The following is an 18,402-nucleotide window of genomic DNA, read 5'->3' as shown; positions in this document are numbered from 1 at the left end:
GTTTCTTCCAGCAAATAGTCTCTTCTAGCAAATAATTTCAACCTTGTCACTTCAGATACACATTTGGCTAAAGGTTTAATTATTTTCCTTAAAAATTTTTTTAAATGTTTATTTATTTTTGAGAGAGATAGAGAGAGAGAGAGCACGAGCAGAGAAAGAGGGAGACAGAGAATCCGAAGAAGGCTCCATGCTCTGAGCTGTCAGCACAGAGTCCGACATGGGGCTCGAACTCACAAACCACGAGATCATGACCTGAGCTGAAGCTGGATGCTTAACTGACTGAACCAGGCACCCCCGAAGGTTTAACTATTTTCAATAAGAAATTCTGCTCAATTATTTTTGTATGGTTTAATTGTTGGTGAAAATACAAATACCTACAAGTTATGAGAAAGCACTGGCTACTTTTGTGACTTAATTACTCATTTTTAGGACCTTATATGATTTACCTTTCTTTGTTGTTTGTGTTTTACTGATTCATGAGGAGGAGAATGAGACAGTGGGAAGGAGCCCCTAGCCAGCCATGTCCTAGGAGGGAGATGAGAACTCTGTGTTTACAATAACACCCCAGAGTCTTTCTCTGTGCCCAGATACAGAGCTCATTCCTCCCCTGCTGGGAAAGGGACCATTTACCCTTAAAGTCAATTCTCCTGTTATATCCCTCCCTCATAATGCAGGAAGCTTATTCCCCTGGCCAGCTCATCAGAATCCCAGGCCTTTCCACAGTTAAGTGATGATACTGCTAATGGCTTGTGGCCCTGGCACTTCTTCTCAGCTTTCTGTCATTCAAGGGCCTTGGCCCAGCTACACACTGTCAGGTACTTTGATGCCCAAAAAGGTAAAAGGAGATATCCTTCTCCCTAAACTCACTGCAAACAAAGGGATACAGTTTCCATGAATTGGCACACTATCAAACATAATCACATTTTTTCCAAATTCAAGACAAGCATGTTTGGGTAAACAGAATCTCAAGGAACAACAACACATAATAGTTTTTTTTAACGTTTATTTATTTTTGAGAGAGAGAGAGAGAGCGCGAGTGGGGGAGGGGCTGAGAGAGAGAGGGAGACACAGAATCCAAAGCAGGCTCCGGGCTCCAAGCTGTCAGCACAGAGCCCGATGCGGGGCTCCAACTCGCAAACCGTGAGATCATGACCTGAGCCGAAGTCGGATGTTTAACCAACTGAGCCACCCAGGCACCCCAACATGTAATAGCTTTGTAGGGCAAAGAACCTGAACCAGATGCTCCGGGCTTCAACCTAGGGATATACCAGTGACCAGAGAGAAGAGAGAGGAAGGATTCAGGAGGGAGCACAGCCAACTCATAAAATCCTCACTGTCAAACAGTGCTCTTTTTGATAAAAATCTAATAATTTGTGCGAGATTGGTTATTATGGGTGGCTAACAACTACTTTTGTTAGCTAATGGCCCAAGGTGAGGCCAAGAGCAGTTTCCACTATAATAACTGTCTGGTAAATGCAGCCATGATTGATTTGGAGGGAATTACGAGCATGATAAAAGTTTCAAGGAACATTTCCTCCTTCATGCACATAACCCACAGTATAAATCAGTTCCTTGCTGTTGTGATTTTTGCCACTAAGATACACTGGTCTTTGCACCCTTCGGGCAAGGTCCGCTATTGTTAGAATTAGGAATATGGGTGGGAGAGAGGAAAGTAAATTTTCCCTCTTTGTCTTCATTTTTAAATGCAGCAGAAGTGTCAGGCAGAAAGTTAGTAGGTAGTACTTAGTAATTACTATAACAGGTAACATTCATCATGTGCCAAGCTGGGTGGTTAAGTGGCATTTTGCATACTGTGCAGAAAAATGTTAACATAGACCTGAAATTGCATCCTTGGAAAGACTTGTGTGCAAGATTGGCTCTTGATAACATCTGGAAACTTGGCTTTGAGGGTATTTCCACTCAACAGTTAACTGCTAAGAGTGGTTCACTATGTCTAGATAGTTTATGCCAACAATATGGTTTATTCTGAGAACGTATTTTCCTTAGGGTGTCTGGAATTCTAGCATACACTAGGCAGGAGATGCCTACCTGACCAGTCCTTCCCCAAAAATCATGGGTACTGAATTTCTAAGCAGCTTCTCTGGTAAAGAGCCCTTCTCATGTGCTTCTAGAACTCCTTGCTGGAGGAATTACTCATGTTGGGTGACACCATGATAGGGGCTGACTCTTTGGAGATCACGACTGGCTTCCTCCAGATTTTGCCCTCTGGCCCTTTTCCTTTGCTCATCTTATTTTGTCACCTTTCACTGTAATAAATCACAGTCTTGGGTATGACAATATGTTGAGTCCTGTGAGTCCTTTTAGTGAATCAACAAACCCAAGGGGGTGGTCCTGGGGACCCGTGAACCATATTCATAATCCAATTTGATTCTCATAGCTTCCCTATAACCTAACTATTAAAGATGAGCAATCAGAAGTTTGTAGAGTAAGAAAGTTGATCAGTATTAGATGTTTAACAAAGGGATATAATCAGATTTCAAACAGAGGTCCCTTTGTTCTAAACCCTGACTCATGAACACCCTGCATGCCACCTACCTGGGTTTTGGATCTGGTGCTTCTGGCACAGAATGAGTATAATTGGTGTAGTATGGTTATTACCACTTGGGCTATTGATGGCCCATTTCTAGCAGCACCTGCCCTCACCCACCAGAATGTAAAGTCTTCAAGACTCAGGCCATATCTGTATTGTTACTTTCCCGGTGCCTTGCTGAATGCCTTACATATATTCAGATCCAACAAACATTTGTTGAGTAAATTAGTAAATAATTGGGTGTTTTATTTACATTTCCTATTTGTTACAAGAGCCATGTGAGGCAAAGTACCAGTTAGAATTAAGCCATTTTGAAATTGGAGTTCAGAAAATCCAGAGAAGAAATAATTTATCTTGTGGCCAAGTATCCTGGCATCTTTAGGGATGTAACTGATCTATCATCCAGGTGTCCCCCGGTGCTCTTCCCCTATCACTGGTGGCCCTTGTGCTACCACTATGATTAAAATGCTAGACAACTAGATAGCTTACTGTTTTCCAGAAACCTTTTAAATGTAGGCAGCTTATAAAGTGGAGTTTACGTCATCACTGAGGTGGAGATACTTCTTGCATTCACCTAGACTCTTTGGGGACATATAATTTTTACCATATATAGTATATTACTCCCCAAACATAATGGGGTATATAAATTAGAACCATAGAATTCCTTAGGCCCATGAGTATCACTGAGAAAGGCATAGGAAATCAATACCAGCCCATAACATGTCTTGACCCAACATGCTAAAATCATAATATTTAAGTTTCATTTTACATGAATTAAGTCCCAGGATAGCAAATACACAAAATGTATCCATTACACACAAAGTACTTTGGAACTTCAGCTGTTGTTTTGATTTGGGCCAAGCGACAGTCAATAGTAATGCAATACGTTCCAGGTCAACAAAAACATTTTGGAGAGTCCTTAGAATTGTTTACGATAGGAGTGAACTTACAGTAACCTTGGACATAAGAATTAGGTTCTTTTGTGTGCTCAGTTCTACATTTTCAAAAATCCATACATGTTTCTTTAACCCTTCTTTGGTTCTTCCAACAGAGATTAGAAATTTACTTTGATTCGGGCTGCCTTCACTTATAGTAGCTTGGAAGTGACCATGTGGTCATGAACCAGGTGAGCTTCCTCTTCCTATATTCTTAGGACTCTCCAAAGCAAAGTGAAATGACTTTCACCTGAATGTGTGTCTCCATAGCATACGTCCATCAGGACGTAGTGGGACTGAAAAGGAGGGGCCAGTTGGTAATACTATCCAGACTTTCAAGATATTTAAACTACTTCGGTGTCAGAAAACTGAAACACAAATGAGCACACATCTCAGTCTCTCCACTTGGGCCATTACAAAAGGGTGGCAGTCATACCAAAGCTAGTCTCAGCTCTGCATCCCAGAAGTCTTGACACCAGTTGTCAATTGGGAGGAACATAAGAAAGGAGAAGGCTCATGCTACTTACAAACCACGTGCAGGAAGAGGACAGCTGTGTCTGAGCCCAGGTTGTTCTCTGCATAGGCCGTCACCTGGAAGATGCCCGCACTCTTGTACACGTGCTTGATGCCATCCTCGATGGGGCTGAAGTTAGCATAGGACACTGCAATCCCATCCCCAAAGTCAAGCTGGATGTTTGTCCTTTGGAGATCACCCTGCACGGGGGGAATAGCAGTGGGCCTGGGCTCACTCACATGTCCAGTCTGACTCCTATTGGATGCTTGGTCCTGTGCCTTCTGCATCACCCTCTTGAGGACTTAGAGACTCTCTCAGGGCTGAAGCACCCTCCACACAACCATCAGACTCTTACATGATATCCACTGGGCATCACGGGGAGGTCCTATGGACCTGTTGTCCCCGTAAGCCCAAGCTCAGGGCAGCCTCTGACATGGGCCCAAGGGGACAAGGTAAAGCCTCTAGGGAGTTCTAGGCACACACATGCTTTAATATTCCTCTCCTGTGTCATAAGAATAACAGCAATAGTAGTAACAGCTAATACTTACAAAGTTTCTTTTCAGTTCCAAGCAATTGATCTCCTCACAACTTTCTAACGCAGAAAGTATTACTTTCCCCATTTTATAAATGGGGACAAAAATAAATAAGTAGACCAAAGACTCACAGCTAGTAGTGGAAGAGACCAATTTTGAACCCAGCCAGTCTGGTTTCAACACTAATGCTCTCAACTACAATGCTAGAACTATATATAATTATTCCTATGTTTTAATATTTATTATTATGTTCCAAGCATTATGTTTATCACCTAACACATAGTCTATACCACACCTTCAAAATAACTCTGTGAGGTAGGATGATTATTCCCAGGCTACACATGGATACTACATACCAGTTAAAATTACATCTGTGCTCTGCTGACCTTGGGTTTCCCTAAACCTGCCTAAGCCCCTCTTCCCTGAAGCCTTTTCCAATCATCCCAGCTCACAGATCCCTCTGCCTCTTGGAAGGCCAAGAGCCCCCTGGGAGTCAGCTAGAGGCATGATGCCATCAGTTCGGGTGAGGTCATCCGAACGACCCAAGCCGATGCTCAGCTTCTTAAGAGCGGATACTGAAGCTCACCCTCCCTTGTTCTTCCTCCCGCTATATTGGGTCAGCGCTTTGGATAAATGCAATTGAACCTGACCACAAAACAAGGATCCTCGATGAAAAAGAAGAATTGGGTCTCTCTGTTTACAAACATAGTTGATGAAATTTAAAAAAAGGATATACATCATTTTGGAATTATGAGCCAATCCTTCTGTCCAGTGAAGGTGCATCGATCACAGTTTCATGTTCCATCTCTTCCCCCATGGCAACCCAGATGTGAATGAAATATTGATAGGTGCTCCCTTGCCCCCTGCACAATGTTAACTACCCTTGGGTTTATGAATATAAATTGAAGTGGAAATGAACTAGAGGCAATTCAAATGGATAAGATCATGGCTCTTCACATCCATTCAGGGGAAGGTTTTTATAGTGCTGGTCCTGGAAACTCCCTAGTGGAAATATGATAGTGACCTCCTCTGAATCTTAAAGTCCTTTAATTCAAGTGCCCAGTGTGGGCGAAGGCTGAAGAATCTGTCAACCCAGGATAAGGAACCTTCACCATCCTGTTCAGTATGGCCCAGACTTTAAAGGTTTCTAAAGTATTCACATTTGGGGAAAACAAAAAACAAAAAACAAAAAACAAAAACCTCCTGGCCTGCTGTGGTCTCTTTCCAAGATCTGAAGAGCTCAGAGCAATTTGCATACACATTTAGAGGTCTTTGTAAATCAGGCAAGCTTTTTTGCCCCACCGCCTCAGCAAGGAGTGCCTGAAAAGCTCTCTGGTTTGGGAAAGGGATAAAGTAGTTCATGTAGGGAGCAAGAAGCATAAGACAGAGCTGTTTCCACCCTGGAATGAATGGATGCAGGCTGATTTTACTGCCTTAATTGCAAAAGACACTAAAAAGTGAAATAATGGCACAGCCAGTTGATGGCAAAGCAACTAATGTGACATTCTTTATACATATATGTTTAAAAGATTGCAATAATCTTCCCCCCACACTCACACTCACTTTCAAGACTCTTTGAAAGCAATGTGGGCTTTTTTTAATCAGGGGGGTTAAGTATGAGGAAAAAAGCAAAAGAGGCTCCTGGGAGCAACAGAAAAAATACGAATTCCCTTCTTCTGGCAAAGTTTAGAGCATATGGTCTTATGGTGATAAATATTCCTTCAACAAAGCAGGCCCTAAAGGGGACTCTCAAAGAACATATCCAGATCTACATCTGCCCTGAGCCAAGTGGGTCTCCTGCAGCCCAGGTCTGTGCCAAGAGATGGAGGGAAGAGGGTCCCTAAATGTCCAAGCCTTCTTTTATCCCTTCTGTCTTCTGACCATTGACTCTGGTACAGGCACCTGGGGGGATACATCATCTTTCTTTTTTCCCTCCCTGGGAGCAGTGAGTTATGACCGCAGAGACCCAGGACAACACCTACCTCCTCCATGAGAATGATGAAGGTCGCATTATGCCCCTGCTCTGCTACTAGGCGCCCGTCGGTTGTCACCACATGCAGGCCTCGAGGGGCTTTTCCGGGACACATCTGGGCCTTGGCCGTGTACTTCTCCCTCAGCCCGTCCGTGCAGTTGTTAGATACAATTCTCCGGTACCTAAAGAGTATTGACAGCTGTTGGCAGTGTGGGGTGAGTGTGTGTGTGCATGTTAGAAAAGGATACCAGAAAGCTAGGGTGAGAGACGTTTTGCACAGCTGCTCCTAAAAACTGAGTCTCAAAGAAGACAGCCCTTTAAGAAGCCAAACAAATGCCGAGGAACTGCTATCCCTCCATCTGAGGAAGAGCAGCTCTTTAAACATTATTATTGATCCTACCTGGTGAGCCACGGATCAGATCAGTGTCTAAACTAGCCAAGAAAAATCAATGCGTGACTCACATGCAAGGGGGAAGGAGGCTGACCCACTGGACGAGGGAAGTAAGAAAAGCAAGTGCTCCTTTCTGTGAGGGAGGAAGGGACTTGTTTGGAGTTATCTAAGGCCATCTCCAGTTTTCTCTGTACCGAAAACCATCTAGAAGATCAGACTTCTTTTTTTTTTTAATATGTGAAATTTATTGTCAAATTGGTTTCCATACAACACCCAGTGCTCATCCCAAAAGATGCCTTCTTCAGTGCCCATCACCTAGAAGATCAGACTTCTAACTCTGATTCATCAGGAAGCCTCTTCCTGTCTTCCCTCGACCCGCAGGACATCATTCCATCCTTTAATACCTAATAGCCCTTGCTCTGAAGCCACGGGGCTCTTTCACAGCACATTTTCTCTCCTTACTAATATTTCACTTCCCACTCAACACAAATGCCAATTCCAAAGCACAAATTTGAAATGGCCGTTAAATCCTGCTGAGGAAAAATCAGCTCAGAGAAGAAGTGGGCATGGGGAAAACTCCTCACAAAGCAGTGTGGCCTTTCAGGACAAGAGCATCTTTGCACATAGTGATGCCACGTCATCTCACTTCATCAGTGATCCCAGCATATGAAGCCAAGAGCTTGTCCACAGTCCTGACCTGCACGGAAAATATTATTTCCACTATCTGTAAGACTACATATAATCCACATTCTGGTAAAACCACAAAATATAAATGTGCCACCACCACCATCATTATATCATGTCTTCTTTCACCCTGTATGTCAGGAGTAATTAACCAAACCATCCATGCTGCCTTCTTCTGATTGCCTTTCAATTGAAAGCAGATGAGAGACAATTCTTTATGAATAATATTGATCCTCCACTATACCTGATATTTCCCCCGGTCCTCTCTCCATCTGTCACCCCCACAAACACTGCTGAACTACCAGCCCTATCTCCACCTAAAGATCTCAGGAGGATGTTAAGCAAATGCTGTGTGTAGTTACTGCCTCAGATAGAATTACAATATACCCCTTTGTAGATACATAATATTTTTTTAATTGCCAACTGAGCTCATAATGGGTCTTCAGATGTGCTGTCCAATATGCTAATCACTTTCTACCTGTGCCTACTGTGCACTTAAAATGTGGTTAGTCTTGCATGTTAAAATGATACTATTTTGGATATATTAGGTTAAGTAAATTATCTTATTAAAATTAAGTTTTCATTTAAAATTATTTTTAATGTAGCCTCTAGGAAATTTTAAATTATATATGTGGCTCATATTATAATTCTTTCGGTCAGCACCAGTCTACATCACCAAACTTTTGTAATCAATTTATACTTTCTTGCTGACTTTTAATCATTTACAAGATATTTAATTTTTACTTATGGCAGATATTTTGGTAGGTACCATATCCCAATGCAAACTTGATATCATCTACTCTTTCTCCTCAACCTCAACTGGCCAACTGGTTGACCACCTATAATATAAGCCAACATTTAAGCAACACAGAGGTATGTGTACACAGTTGTAGTAAATCTTTTGGAAAAAATTGAATTATCTTTCCTTTTCAGCTTCCTAATTTATTTGGTTGGCTATTTGGGATTTTGGTATACCTAACTTGCTTTAAATTGGGTGTACATATACATGTCACATGATCATATGTAGTGTTGTGATGTAATTCTCTTCCAGTTCCATCCAAGGTATGCTCTGGCTTGGGATTTGGTGGCCTAGCTGATGACTTGTGCCTATCATATTCTTCTTCCTCAAACTTGATAGCACTGTGTTCTCTTCTACCATATCTCTGAAAGTTCATGCTTCTGGATCTGTATTTTGAATGGCTTAAATCCCTGAACTAGACACCCACAATAAAATCGCATCAAAAGTGCTTAAGCCCCAGCTCAGGACCCAGCAACAGCTCCCTAAGAGCCAAGTATTTAGCTAAAAGTTCTTGTCTTTCAGTAGCTCAGACCACTCAACACATCTCTTCCATCATTTTCTCCCATCACTTAGGTAGATTGTACCTTTTCAGGATTTTACAATCAGAGAAGGTAAAAGTACTGAGGTGGTGAGTAACTTGTGTGAGACGGTAGAGGACCCATTGGAAGAGTTGAGACTGGAGTCCAGAACACCTTAGTCCTCCGCTACTCAAAGTCCTAGGACCAGTAATGCCAATGATGCCCGGGAACTTCTTAGAAATGAAGAATCTCAGCCCCACCCTACATCTACCAAATCACAAGCTGCATTTTAACAAGATCACCAGGTGATCTACAACACATTAAAATTGGAAAAGTGCTATCTTGGACCCCCAATCCACTTGCCAAATCCGTTCTGCACCATGGAGGTAGCAAAAGACGGGAAGATAAGTCTTCAAGGAAATATTTTTTCCCCACAAATCTGAGTAACTATAAGTGAGCAAAGAGAGAAACACACACATAGTGTGACAATTAGACAAAGTATGCCTTGAACTTCTTATTCCAGGAGGTTCTAGAATGGGACTTGTAAATTTTCATTTTAAGTTGCCAGCATCACAGTCTAGGAGAGCTTCTGTTCGTCTATCACTAGAGAGCACTGTAATATCTGCATACCACTTGTGTTCATTTATTTCCTTAGGGGCTCAAAAAATAAGGTGGCATCTCTTTCCAGCAAAGGAGACCCGACTGAAACAATAGCTATGGTCTGTCAGAGGCAAATGGAAAAAAGTATTGAAATCTGGTAGATTTCTGATGTTCCCCCTAAAGCTACTCTCAGCTAAAGAAAGCCTCAGCTTTCCTCAGAAGCCACCTATAAACAAACTATCCATACTCTCTCTTGCTTCAGAAGAAATGCTACCTTTGATCCCAATCTAGGGAAACAGGAGACTAGTGAATAGAGTTCCTTCAGGTGTTTTACTTACCCAGTGCTGTTAAGGTAGCTTTGACCAAGGCTGCAGTCCTTTGATGGGGATGCTGGGTTGTACCAGAAAGCTGGGACACACTGGCTCTCTCCGTGTCTCTCATAGCCGTAGTCACTGTCCAGAAAATGAATATTGCACACTAGTACAGATGCACACATGCCAAAACACCCACAGACACACACAAACACAAATACATCTCTACAGTCTTGCAAAAAGCTGCATTGCATTCTTTCAAATATTCCTAGTGACAGCAAATATTCATATGAAGTTTTAGAGTTAGAAATAATTTCAAATTATTGGAAATCCAGTGTACGGAAGAAATAATGCATTATCAAATAAATATTCCAGGTTAAAAAAAGGTATGGATATACATCATGTAGTAGGTACACTGGCTGGGGTTGGGTGTCAGGGATGCTATGAGCTGAAAAGCATATTCTGGATCACAGTGGAATTACTGACATAAGTAGGTGATAAGCAAGAGGATGATTTTAAAGGTCAAGATTCATTTCTGGATAAAATTCCACAGGTGTTATTCCAAAATTAATTTCATAGATTTTATTTTATTTTAATTTTTCCTACAAATTCCCTCCCAAGGAATGAATATATATATATATATATATATATATATATATATATATATATATATATATATATATTTGCATTCACATATATACAGTCATTCAATTTGTCCCCAATACATATAACACAGGTCTCCTGTTTCCCTACAAACAACAACAAACTCTGGTTCTTTTCCACATTTTCATAAAAGCCTAGCTGTAATAAAATAAAGAAAGAAAATCAGGTATGATTCCCTCCTGCATTCCTCCCATTCCAAAATGAAGTAAAAGACCAGTGTGTAGAGAGGAGGGCCCCCATCTGAAATGTGACTGGTGTTTCCTTACTTCTTGGAGTTTCATAAGGCTCCCAGGTGCATAAATGTCAGGGTAGAAAAAGAGCAATAAAATAAGTATTATTGCTCTTGAAACCAACCAGAGGTCATTGAGGGTGTCTTCACTTGGCAGGAGAATTCATGCTTCTAAGTTAAGCACCCAAGGGTTTCCTGAAACCCACAGACTGGGCAGAACAATCTGGACATTTGAATATTGATCCACTGAGTGTTAATAAAACATAAAACAGCAAGGAAAGTCACTCTCTCCAGACCTACCCCTCCTTTCTCTTTCTGTTCCCATGTTCTTTGAGCCAAGATTTAATTAAAGTCCAATGAAAATAGAGGCAAACGGTCTGTGACTAGGGTAGGAATGAAAGGGAGGTAGGAATACAAGTTTAACTCTAGATTTATTTATGACTCAATATGTGCACTGTCCTCAGGAAGAAGTATTACAATCCTTGCCTACAAGGACTTTTAGTCTTTGGAGAAAGAGACCTAACATGCCTCAAATCCAACCAAAGAACAGAATAATACAGCATGAGACAGAACATGAAAATACAGTATGAAGCAGTACAGTTTGGAAGCACCGACTGATGGAGGAGATTATAGAAATTGTTCTCTCAGTTCCACATCACCTTACTTCCTCACCATATTCCTCTACACCAAACTCATACCTGAACAGTCCAGGCCAAATTTTCAACCCTTTGTCTCTGCATATGTTATTCCCTGGGCTTGAAGCACTCAACGTTGTCTGTGTTTGGTAGTTTGCTTAGGATTCTTCTTCAGTATCTAATCAGAGGAGGCCTTCGCTGATTCCCCAGACAGAATCTTTGTGACCACAGCATGTTGAAAACATTGAAGATACAGAGACCTCTGTTGGTTTTGTTTGGCAATATAATAGTTCAGAGCAGTACTTAGGACATTGTCGGTGTTGAATATTTACTGGGTGAATGAATATTCCAATTATGTTTTAAAAGTAATCACACTTATTATTCCGTTACATTGGGTCTCTCTCTGCAGGGAGATGTGAACCCATAGTTCACCTTCCAGTGTGGACCACAGAAAACATCCCAAGTGCTCGACAGATGCCTAAGCCAGAAAGGTGGGACTCAAGACCAGCTTTGATATGGCCATGTTTAAATGAAAATGGAAGAAAATAAGGAGCAAGGGACGTGTCTGTCAAACAAATCTTTTGCCATGCCTCCTGATCAATGATTAGAGATCTCCCAGCCTGCACGTTCAATGAAGACTCAGTATTGTGACAGTTGGTAACCACCAGTGGGAACAGACTTAAAATTTCAGGAATTTTGCCAGCTAATTAATGGTTGTTAAACACAGCCAATATCAAAAACATAAGTTATATCAAATTTCAATTAAATAAATATATTTTAAAAATAAATACATAAAGCACAGAGACCCCTTATATTTTGCTGCATTTGTTATAATAATAATAATAATAATAATAATAATATATTGTTATATATAAAATGTTAGGTATTATTATTTTATCTATGCTCCTGAGGTCATTTGCATCTATGTACCTGTATGGCAAAAATACTACATAATGTGCTTCTGTACATCTCTTCTCAATTCTATATTCACTGGCGTCATGCTGGTAGCTTGAAATTGGCCACATTTGGGGATATTTAAAGCAATCAGCAAATGCTACAAATGAGGGCTTATTTATTTATTTGTTCCAAGAGAGCCCGTAGTTAAATATTTACCAGCACAGCACTATCTGATTTATTTAAAAAATTTTTTTTTAATTTTTATTCATTTTTGAGAGAGAGAGACAAAGAGACAGAGAGACAGAGAGACAGAGGGCATGAGTGGGGCCAGAGCAGAGAGAGAAGGAGACACAGAATCCAAAGCAGGCTCCAGGCTCTGAGCTGTCAGCACAGAGCCTGACATGGGGCTAGAACCCACAAACCATGAGATCATGACCTGAGCCGAACTTGGACACTTAACCAACTGAGCCACCCAGGCACCACCAGAATATCTGATTTCTAAGCATTGCTTATCAGTAGAAAAATTTGGGCTGTGATGTGTCTGCAATGCTTCTAGACAATTCTCCAACTGCTGGATGAACTAAATCTACTGAATGTCCTGCCAACCCTAAGAAATATTAGTAATCTCTGCAGGAAGGGTGATCTCCTTAATAGCTTTGGGAAGGAAAGGAATGTCTTAATGCTCTTTCCTAAATCTTTAACCATCTTTAGCAGTTCTGTTCAGCTCTGCTACCTGTTAGCAATGCAGTAATTAAAAAAGGTGCGTCGGGCATGCTGTTTTGCCCCAAAGAGAAAAGGCACCTCATTAATATTTAATAACATTAATGGAAACATCACTGGCTGCCTCCAAGCTGTGGACTTCTTCATTAACTTCTGTTAAATGTATATTAAAATCTCATTCTGCCCAACCTACCCCCCAGCTCTGGAGTTTGCATGATTTAAAAAAAAAAAAAAAAAAAAAAAAACCAAAAACAAAAAAACAAGCAGTTCCAGCTGCTGCTCCAACTTCCTGGGGAAGAGGTGTTTTTCTGTCGAATTGTGACATTTGGAGAGAATGTACCAGAAAGTCTGATTTGCCTCAGGGAAGTATGCTGCCACAGCTTCTGCAAACACACCAGCAGTTTCCTTCCAGAAATAAGTCACCTCTGCATCTTTCTTAACTATAAAAGGGTTTAGAACTTCTAAAAGTTTAGAAGGAAACTTCTCCATTTCCAGGAGACGTATGTCCTCCAAATCCCATTCAGGGAGAAGCCTTAGACCATCTAAAGAGGGAAGAGACAAGCTTCAGAAATCACAAAGCTTCTGCGTGTCAGTGACACTGTATTCCTTGGATCTAATCCTCTCAACTGGTAGGTTGGAAGGGAGAAACAAAAGAGAAGTGACTTGTTCAAGACTGTACACAGCTGGAAATGGCAGATGGAAGTGAATCTTGGGACTCCTGATCCATGGCTCAGATTTAGTAAATGAAGCACCCATTTAATCATCATAAGAGAGAGCCCCCTGGTCCCCAGGAATGACATTCTGAGACTCTGGGAGCCAGCCCAGAAGTCATGCTTTCTGTTGGCCCAGTTGCTGGGGCTTTTCTACTCTCAGACCATGCAGAGTCCTATCACTGCCTCAGTGACCCCCAGGCCCTCCATTCTCCCATTTGGTGGTTGAGATTCCAGGAATAGTACTCCCCGGATGTCTCTGTCCCACTTAATGAGACAGGATCACATGCTGGTTTGAAATGGGCAGATAGAAGGTTTTGGCAGATGCAGAGTGAACACTCAACAAACAGAAGCAACTGCAACAAAAACGATGGAATAATAATTAACATCATTAACATTTTGCTAAGGCATAAGCCTAAATACAGGCGAAAAGAAAGGTGATTGCATCCAAACTCTTTCAGAAATTGTATGAAAAACCCAACAAGCATCCGTCAAGTATTTCTCTTTATCAAGCCTCATGCCCTCTAACAACCTTTTCACACAACTGCATTCTCTGAAGTGCTGCCCTTTTCCCTTGTGCTTGGCAGCAAGTCTACACAGCTCCATCACAACCTTCCACAGTAAGCCTTCTGTCATTACTCCAGTCCTCAACACTCCTTGCTCTGATCATTTCTGGCACTTGCAGGTAGGAAGGACCAGGGCTGTCTGAAAGACCTTGCTGTTTTACAACTATGCTATCCAATATGGTAGCCACTAGCCACATGTGACTATGAACACCCAGAATATGGCTAGTACAATTGAAGAACGGAATGTGTAATTTAATTTCATTTTAATGCAAATAACCACATGTGACTAGTGACTACTATATTGGATAATATAGGTCTGGATTATAAAATTCAGCCCCTAGTTATGTTCCTTATTATTTGCTATTATGCCTTCTTTCAGTTCAAAACTCTGGTTTACACCTTTGCTTTTTCTACAATGCTAGTCTATAGAAAAATATACTTGATTGTACTCTAAATGCAGAATACTAATGGTTGGATAGATTTCAGACACCCCTGCACTTATGCACTGCAGCATCCCCATCTCTCTTCCCCTCTATGTTACCACTTGATAAACTCCCTCTATAGATGTGGAACCATACTGCACATGGAAGGAAGCACTAAAACACACCCAGACTTACAACTCTCAGGTCAGAATATTATCATTTTGAATGAGTTACTTAACCTCTCTGTGTATCCATTTCTTCATCTATCAAACTCCTACAGTAACAGACTCTCCTTCCAGAAGCTAGCTGAGAAAAGTAAGATAATCCATCTAAAGGACTTAGTGAGTAGTAGGTGCTCAGCAAAGTTATTGCTGAGTAAGTGGTTGGATGAATAAGAAAAGAGAATGACTAAACATAATTTCTGGTTCAACCTGGTTCTCCTTGAACAAAGGTACTTGCATCTCTCAGAGGGCCACTCCTTCCTAGAAGCCTCATTTGACTTCAAAGAAGGCCCTTATACTCCCTTTTCTGACTACTCACTAGCCCTTGACAAACTTAATTCACAGGGATGATTCATGCCTGGCCCTTCACCAGTGCCACAATGGAAGTGGCTCTCTAGAATAAGCATGAGGCTAACTAAGTAGAAACATCAATATTTATGCAAAATTCATGCTTAATACTGACATGCGCTCCTGAGGAAAGGGTGAATATTATTCTACAAATAAATGCTTCTGAGAATCTGTAAAAGCTTCCCTCTTCAAACAAAGAAAAGATATAGGTTGAAAATACTCTCCCTTTGTGGATCTAGGCTATACTCCTAAACTTTTCCACCAAAATCAAGACGTTTAATGCATCCTCCCCAGCCCATAAACAACCCCCCCACACACACACTAATCTGATTAAAACTAGGTTATACCCTCTCCCTGCTGTCTCTGACACTTAAAAGTTGCTTGAACCAATCAGATGAACATGACCTGATTTGGCTTAGGCAAACAACTAGGTAGAATGCACATAATAATTACTTATACTAACTGAGCTGGGCTTTTCAGATTCTTTAGCTAATAACGCTTCCTGGTAGGAAGGACTATTGAGAAGGAGATAGGGCTGTGAAACTCCTGCCATGCACTGATTTCCAGCACTGAAGACAAACAAACTGTATTTGATGGAAAAAAAAAATATTTTTAAACCAATACCTATGCTTACTGAAGATCACTTAAAACAAAACAATTTTAAATACTCAGTAGTTGTTTATATAAAATATTGTAGAAAAACAACAGAAATTTCAGAAATGAAACTTTCTTCTCTACTCAAAAGTAGTGCAAAAATATTTTTAGGCCACACGATTTTTTTTTTGCTTTTGTTCTCAGATTCTGACCACTAACCCAGCCTCAAGTCCTGGGTGTTTGTTTGCTTATCCTATCTCTGACTCAAGTGGTTCATTTTTAAATTATTACTATTCAAGTATAATCAGCTTTCTTTGTTATATAAATTTTAGGTGTACAATAAAATGATTCAACAATTCCACACATTTCTCAGTACTTATCAAGATACAAGTGCTCTTAATTCCCTTTATCTATTTTACTCATCCCCCTCACCACCCAGCTTCCCTCTTATTTTCTCCGTATTTAAGAATCTGTTATTTTTTGTGTTTTTGTTTCTTTGTTTTCTTTTTTAAATTCTACAAATTAGTGAAATCATATGGTATTTGTCTTTCTCTGACTCACTTATTTAAATTAGCATTACACCCTCTAGGTCATCCATGTTGTTGTAAAAGGCAAGATTTCATCCTTTTTTATGGTTGAGTAATATTCCACTGTGTGTGTGTGTGCACGCACATGCGCGCACACACACACACCACATCTTTATTCATTCAACTATCAATGGACACATTTGCGTTGCTTCCATATCTTGGCTATTTAAAATGCTGCAATTGGGGCACCTGGGTGGCTCCGTCAGTTAAGTGCCCGACTTTGGCTCAGGTCACGATATCACAGTTTGCAAGTTCGAGCCCTGCATCGGGCTATCTGCTATTAGCATAGAGTCTGCTATGTGTCCTCTGTCCCCCTTTCTCTGTCCTGCCCCCCCTTCCTCCCTCCCTCTCAAAAATAAACATTACAAAAATTATAAAAATAAAATAAAATAAAATAATGCTGCAATAAATATAGGAGTGCATACGTATTTTCAAATTAGTGTTTCTGTTTTCTTCAGGTAAATTACCCAGTAGTGAAATTACTCAATCACTCAATTATTTGGTAACTCTATTTTTAATTATTTGAGGAACATCCATACTGTCTTCTGTATTATTTCTAATGTGGATACAATTGGCTCTAAAATATAATCACATAATGCTTCAAATACCATACTCCCCAAAATTCTATCAGGTCCTCTTGAACACCATATACCTATTACAATTCGAGTACCAATGGTCAAAACTATATCATCTGGAATTTTGTTAGAGTTAACGGAACATTCTAAATAAAAACATATCAACAGCAGTTCACCCAGGTTATTTGAGGATGTTTTAATTTTAGAATAACTAGACTTGGGGACCTGTTTCTTTTGAAACATAAAGTGAATCTAATAAGACTTGTTTGATTTCTTGAGAAATAGCATGATACAGAGAAGAACACAGGATTTAGCTACACTTGTATTTGAGCTCCAAATTTCTCTGTTATGTGACCTTAGTCAAGTAGCTTACGTTCCACATGCTCGTTTTCGTCTCATTAAAAAGTCATAGTAACAATGCTGATGTTACAGAGCATTGGGTCCGGGTGGTACCTCTGTAAATTCAAGTGCGAGAACCAAAGGACACCTTGCAAAGGCTTTTTTCTTTTTTAATTTCTTTTTTTTTTTTTTTTTTTTTTTGCACGGCTTCACTTACAGATGGATTCTGATAGCAGTTCCCAAAGAAAGGCTCAGAAATATTTTAAGCAGTACCACCTACAATAAATGAATGAAAAACACCCAAAGGTATGACTTTGTAGACAGGGCTCATTTGGATGTATAAGCTCTGGTTTACTTGCTAAAAATACCATGGGGACTACTTAACTGTGGGATACAAGATTAACAACAGCAGCAGCAATAGCTACCATATGGATGCCTACACCACTAGGATGAATGCCTTACCTACATTAATGATGTAGATTAATTCATTTATTCCTCTCTAGCAACCAATGAGATACATGTTATATTATCTGTATTTTACTGCCGAGAAGGTTAAATCATAGAGATTAAGAAAATTTCCCAAGGTCACAATCTGTGAATATCAGAGCTGAGATTTTTGTTTCCAGACTAGTAAATGTTAGTGGAATTACTGAAAGAAAAATATTTATGCTATAATTCTTCTTCTTTCTCCATTGTGAGGTTTCCCAATAGCAGAAAAGGGTCTATTACAGCTCAGAGAGACACAGGAGAGAATAGTATGACATGCAAGGGCAGTGTGCCTCCATGGAGTCAGTCTTCAGAGGGACCCAAGGAAGACTGAAATTCATATTCAGAATATTCAAGCTGACATCAATATGTCACGCAGCATAATCCTGAGGGGTCTATGACAATTTTTCTGGGTTGTGGTTAATAATTGAAAATTATTCTTCCCAAGTGTGAAAATATCCTCTGTTTCCAAAGGGTCAGAAGTGTCACAGGTAGGACCCTGACATTCAAATTAAATTCCATTCAGCATATCCCATTTTAATGATTCTCACTGAGGTCAAGCTTTCCAAGGCATGTGTTCAGGGATGCAGAGTAGCTGGGGA

General features: G+C 40.4%; 1 protein-coding gene across 2 annotated transcripts in view; it reads right to left on the bottom strand.

Annotated features, from left to right (window-relative positions):
• SORCS3 (sortilin related VPS10 domain containing receptor 3) overlaps positions 1 to 18,402 on the bottom strand; it is a 593,451-nt gene that overhangs the window by 27,586 nt on the left and 547,463 nt on the right. For both annotated transcript variants that reach the window (XM_045438831.1, XM_045438829.1), the window contains exons 17-19: positions 9,836 to 9,949; positions 6,516 to 6,687; positions 4,014 to 4,200 (exon numbers count right to left, since the gene is read on the bottom strand). In XM_045438831.1, coding sequence (XP_045294787.1) covers positions 4,014 to 4,200; positions 6,516 to 6,687; positions 9,836 to 9,949 — 473 coding nt within the window. The remainder of the gene's footprint in view (positions 1 to 4,013; positions 4,201 to 6,515; positions 6,688 to 9,835; positions 9,950 to 18,402) is intronic.

This window comes from Leopardus geoffroyi, chromosome D2 (genome assembly GCF_018350155.1).
Source record: "Leopardus geoffroyi isolate Oge1 chromosome D2, O.geoffroyi_Oge1_pat1.0, whole genome shotgun sequence".
NCBI lineage: Eukaryota > Metazoa > Chordata > Mammalia > Carnivora > Felidae > Leopardus > Leopardus geoffroyi.
Note: the sequence above shows the minus strand (reverse complement) of the source record. Positions and strands in the feature narration are given on the sequence as shown.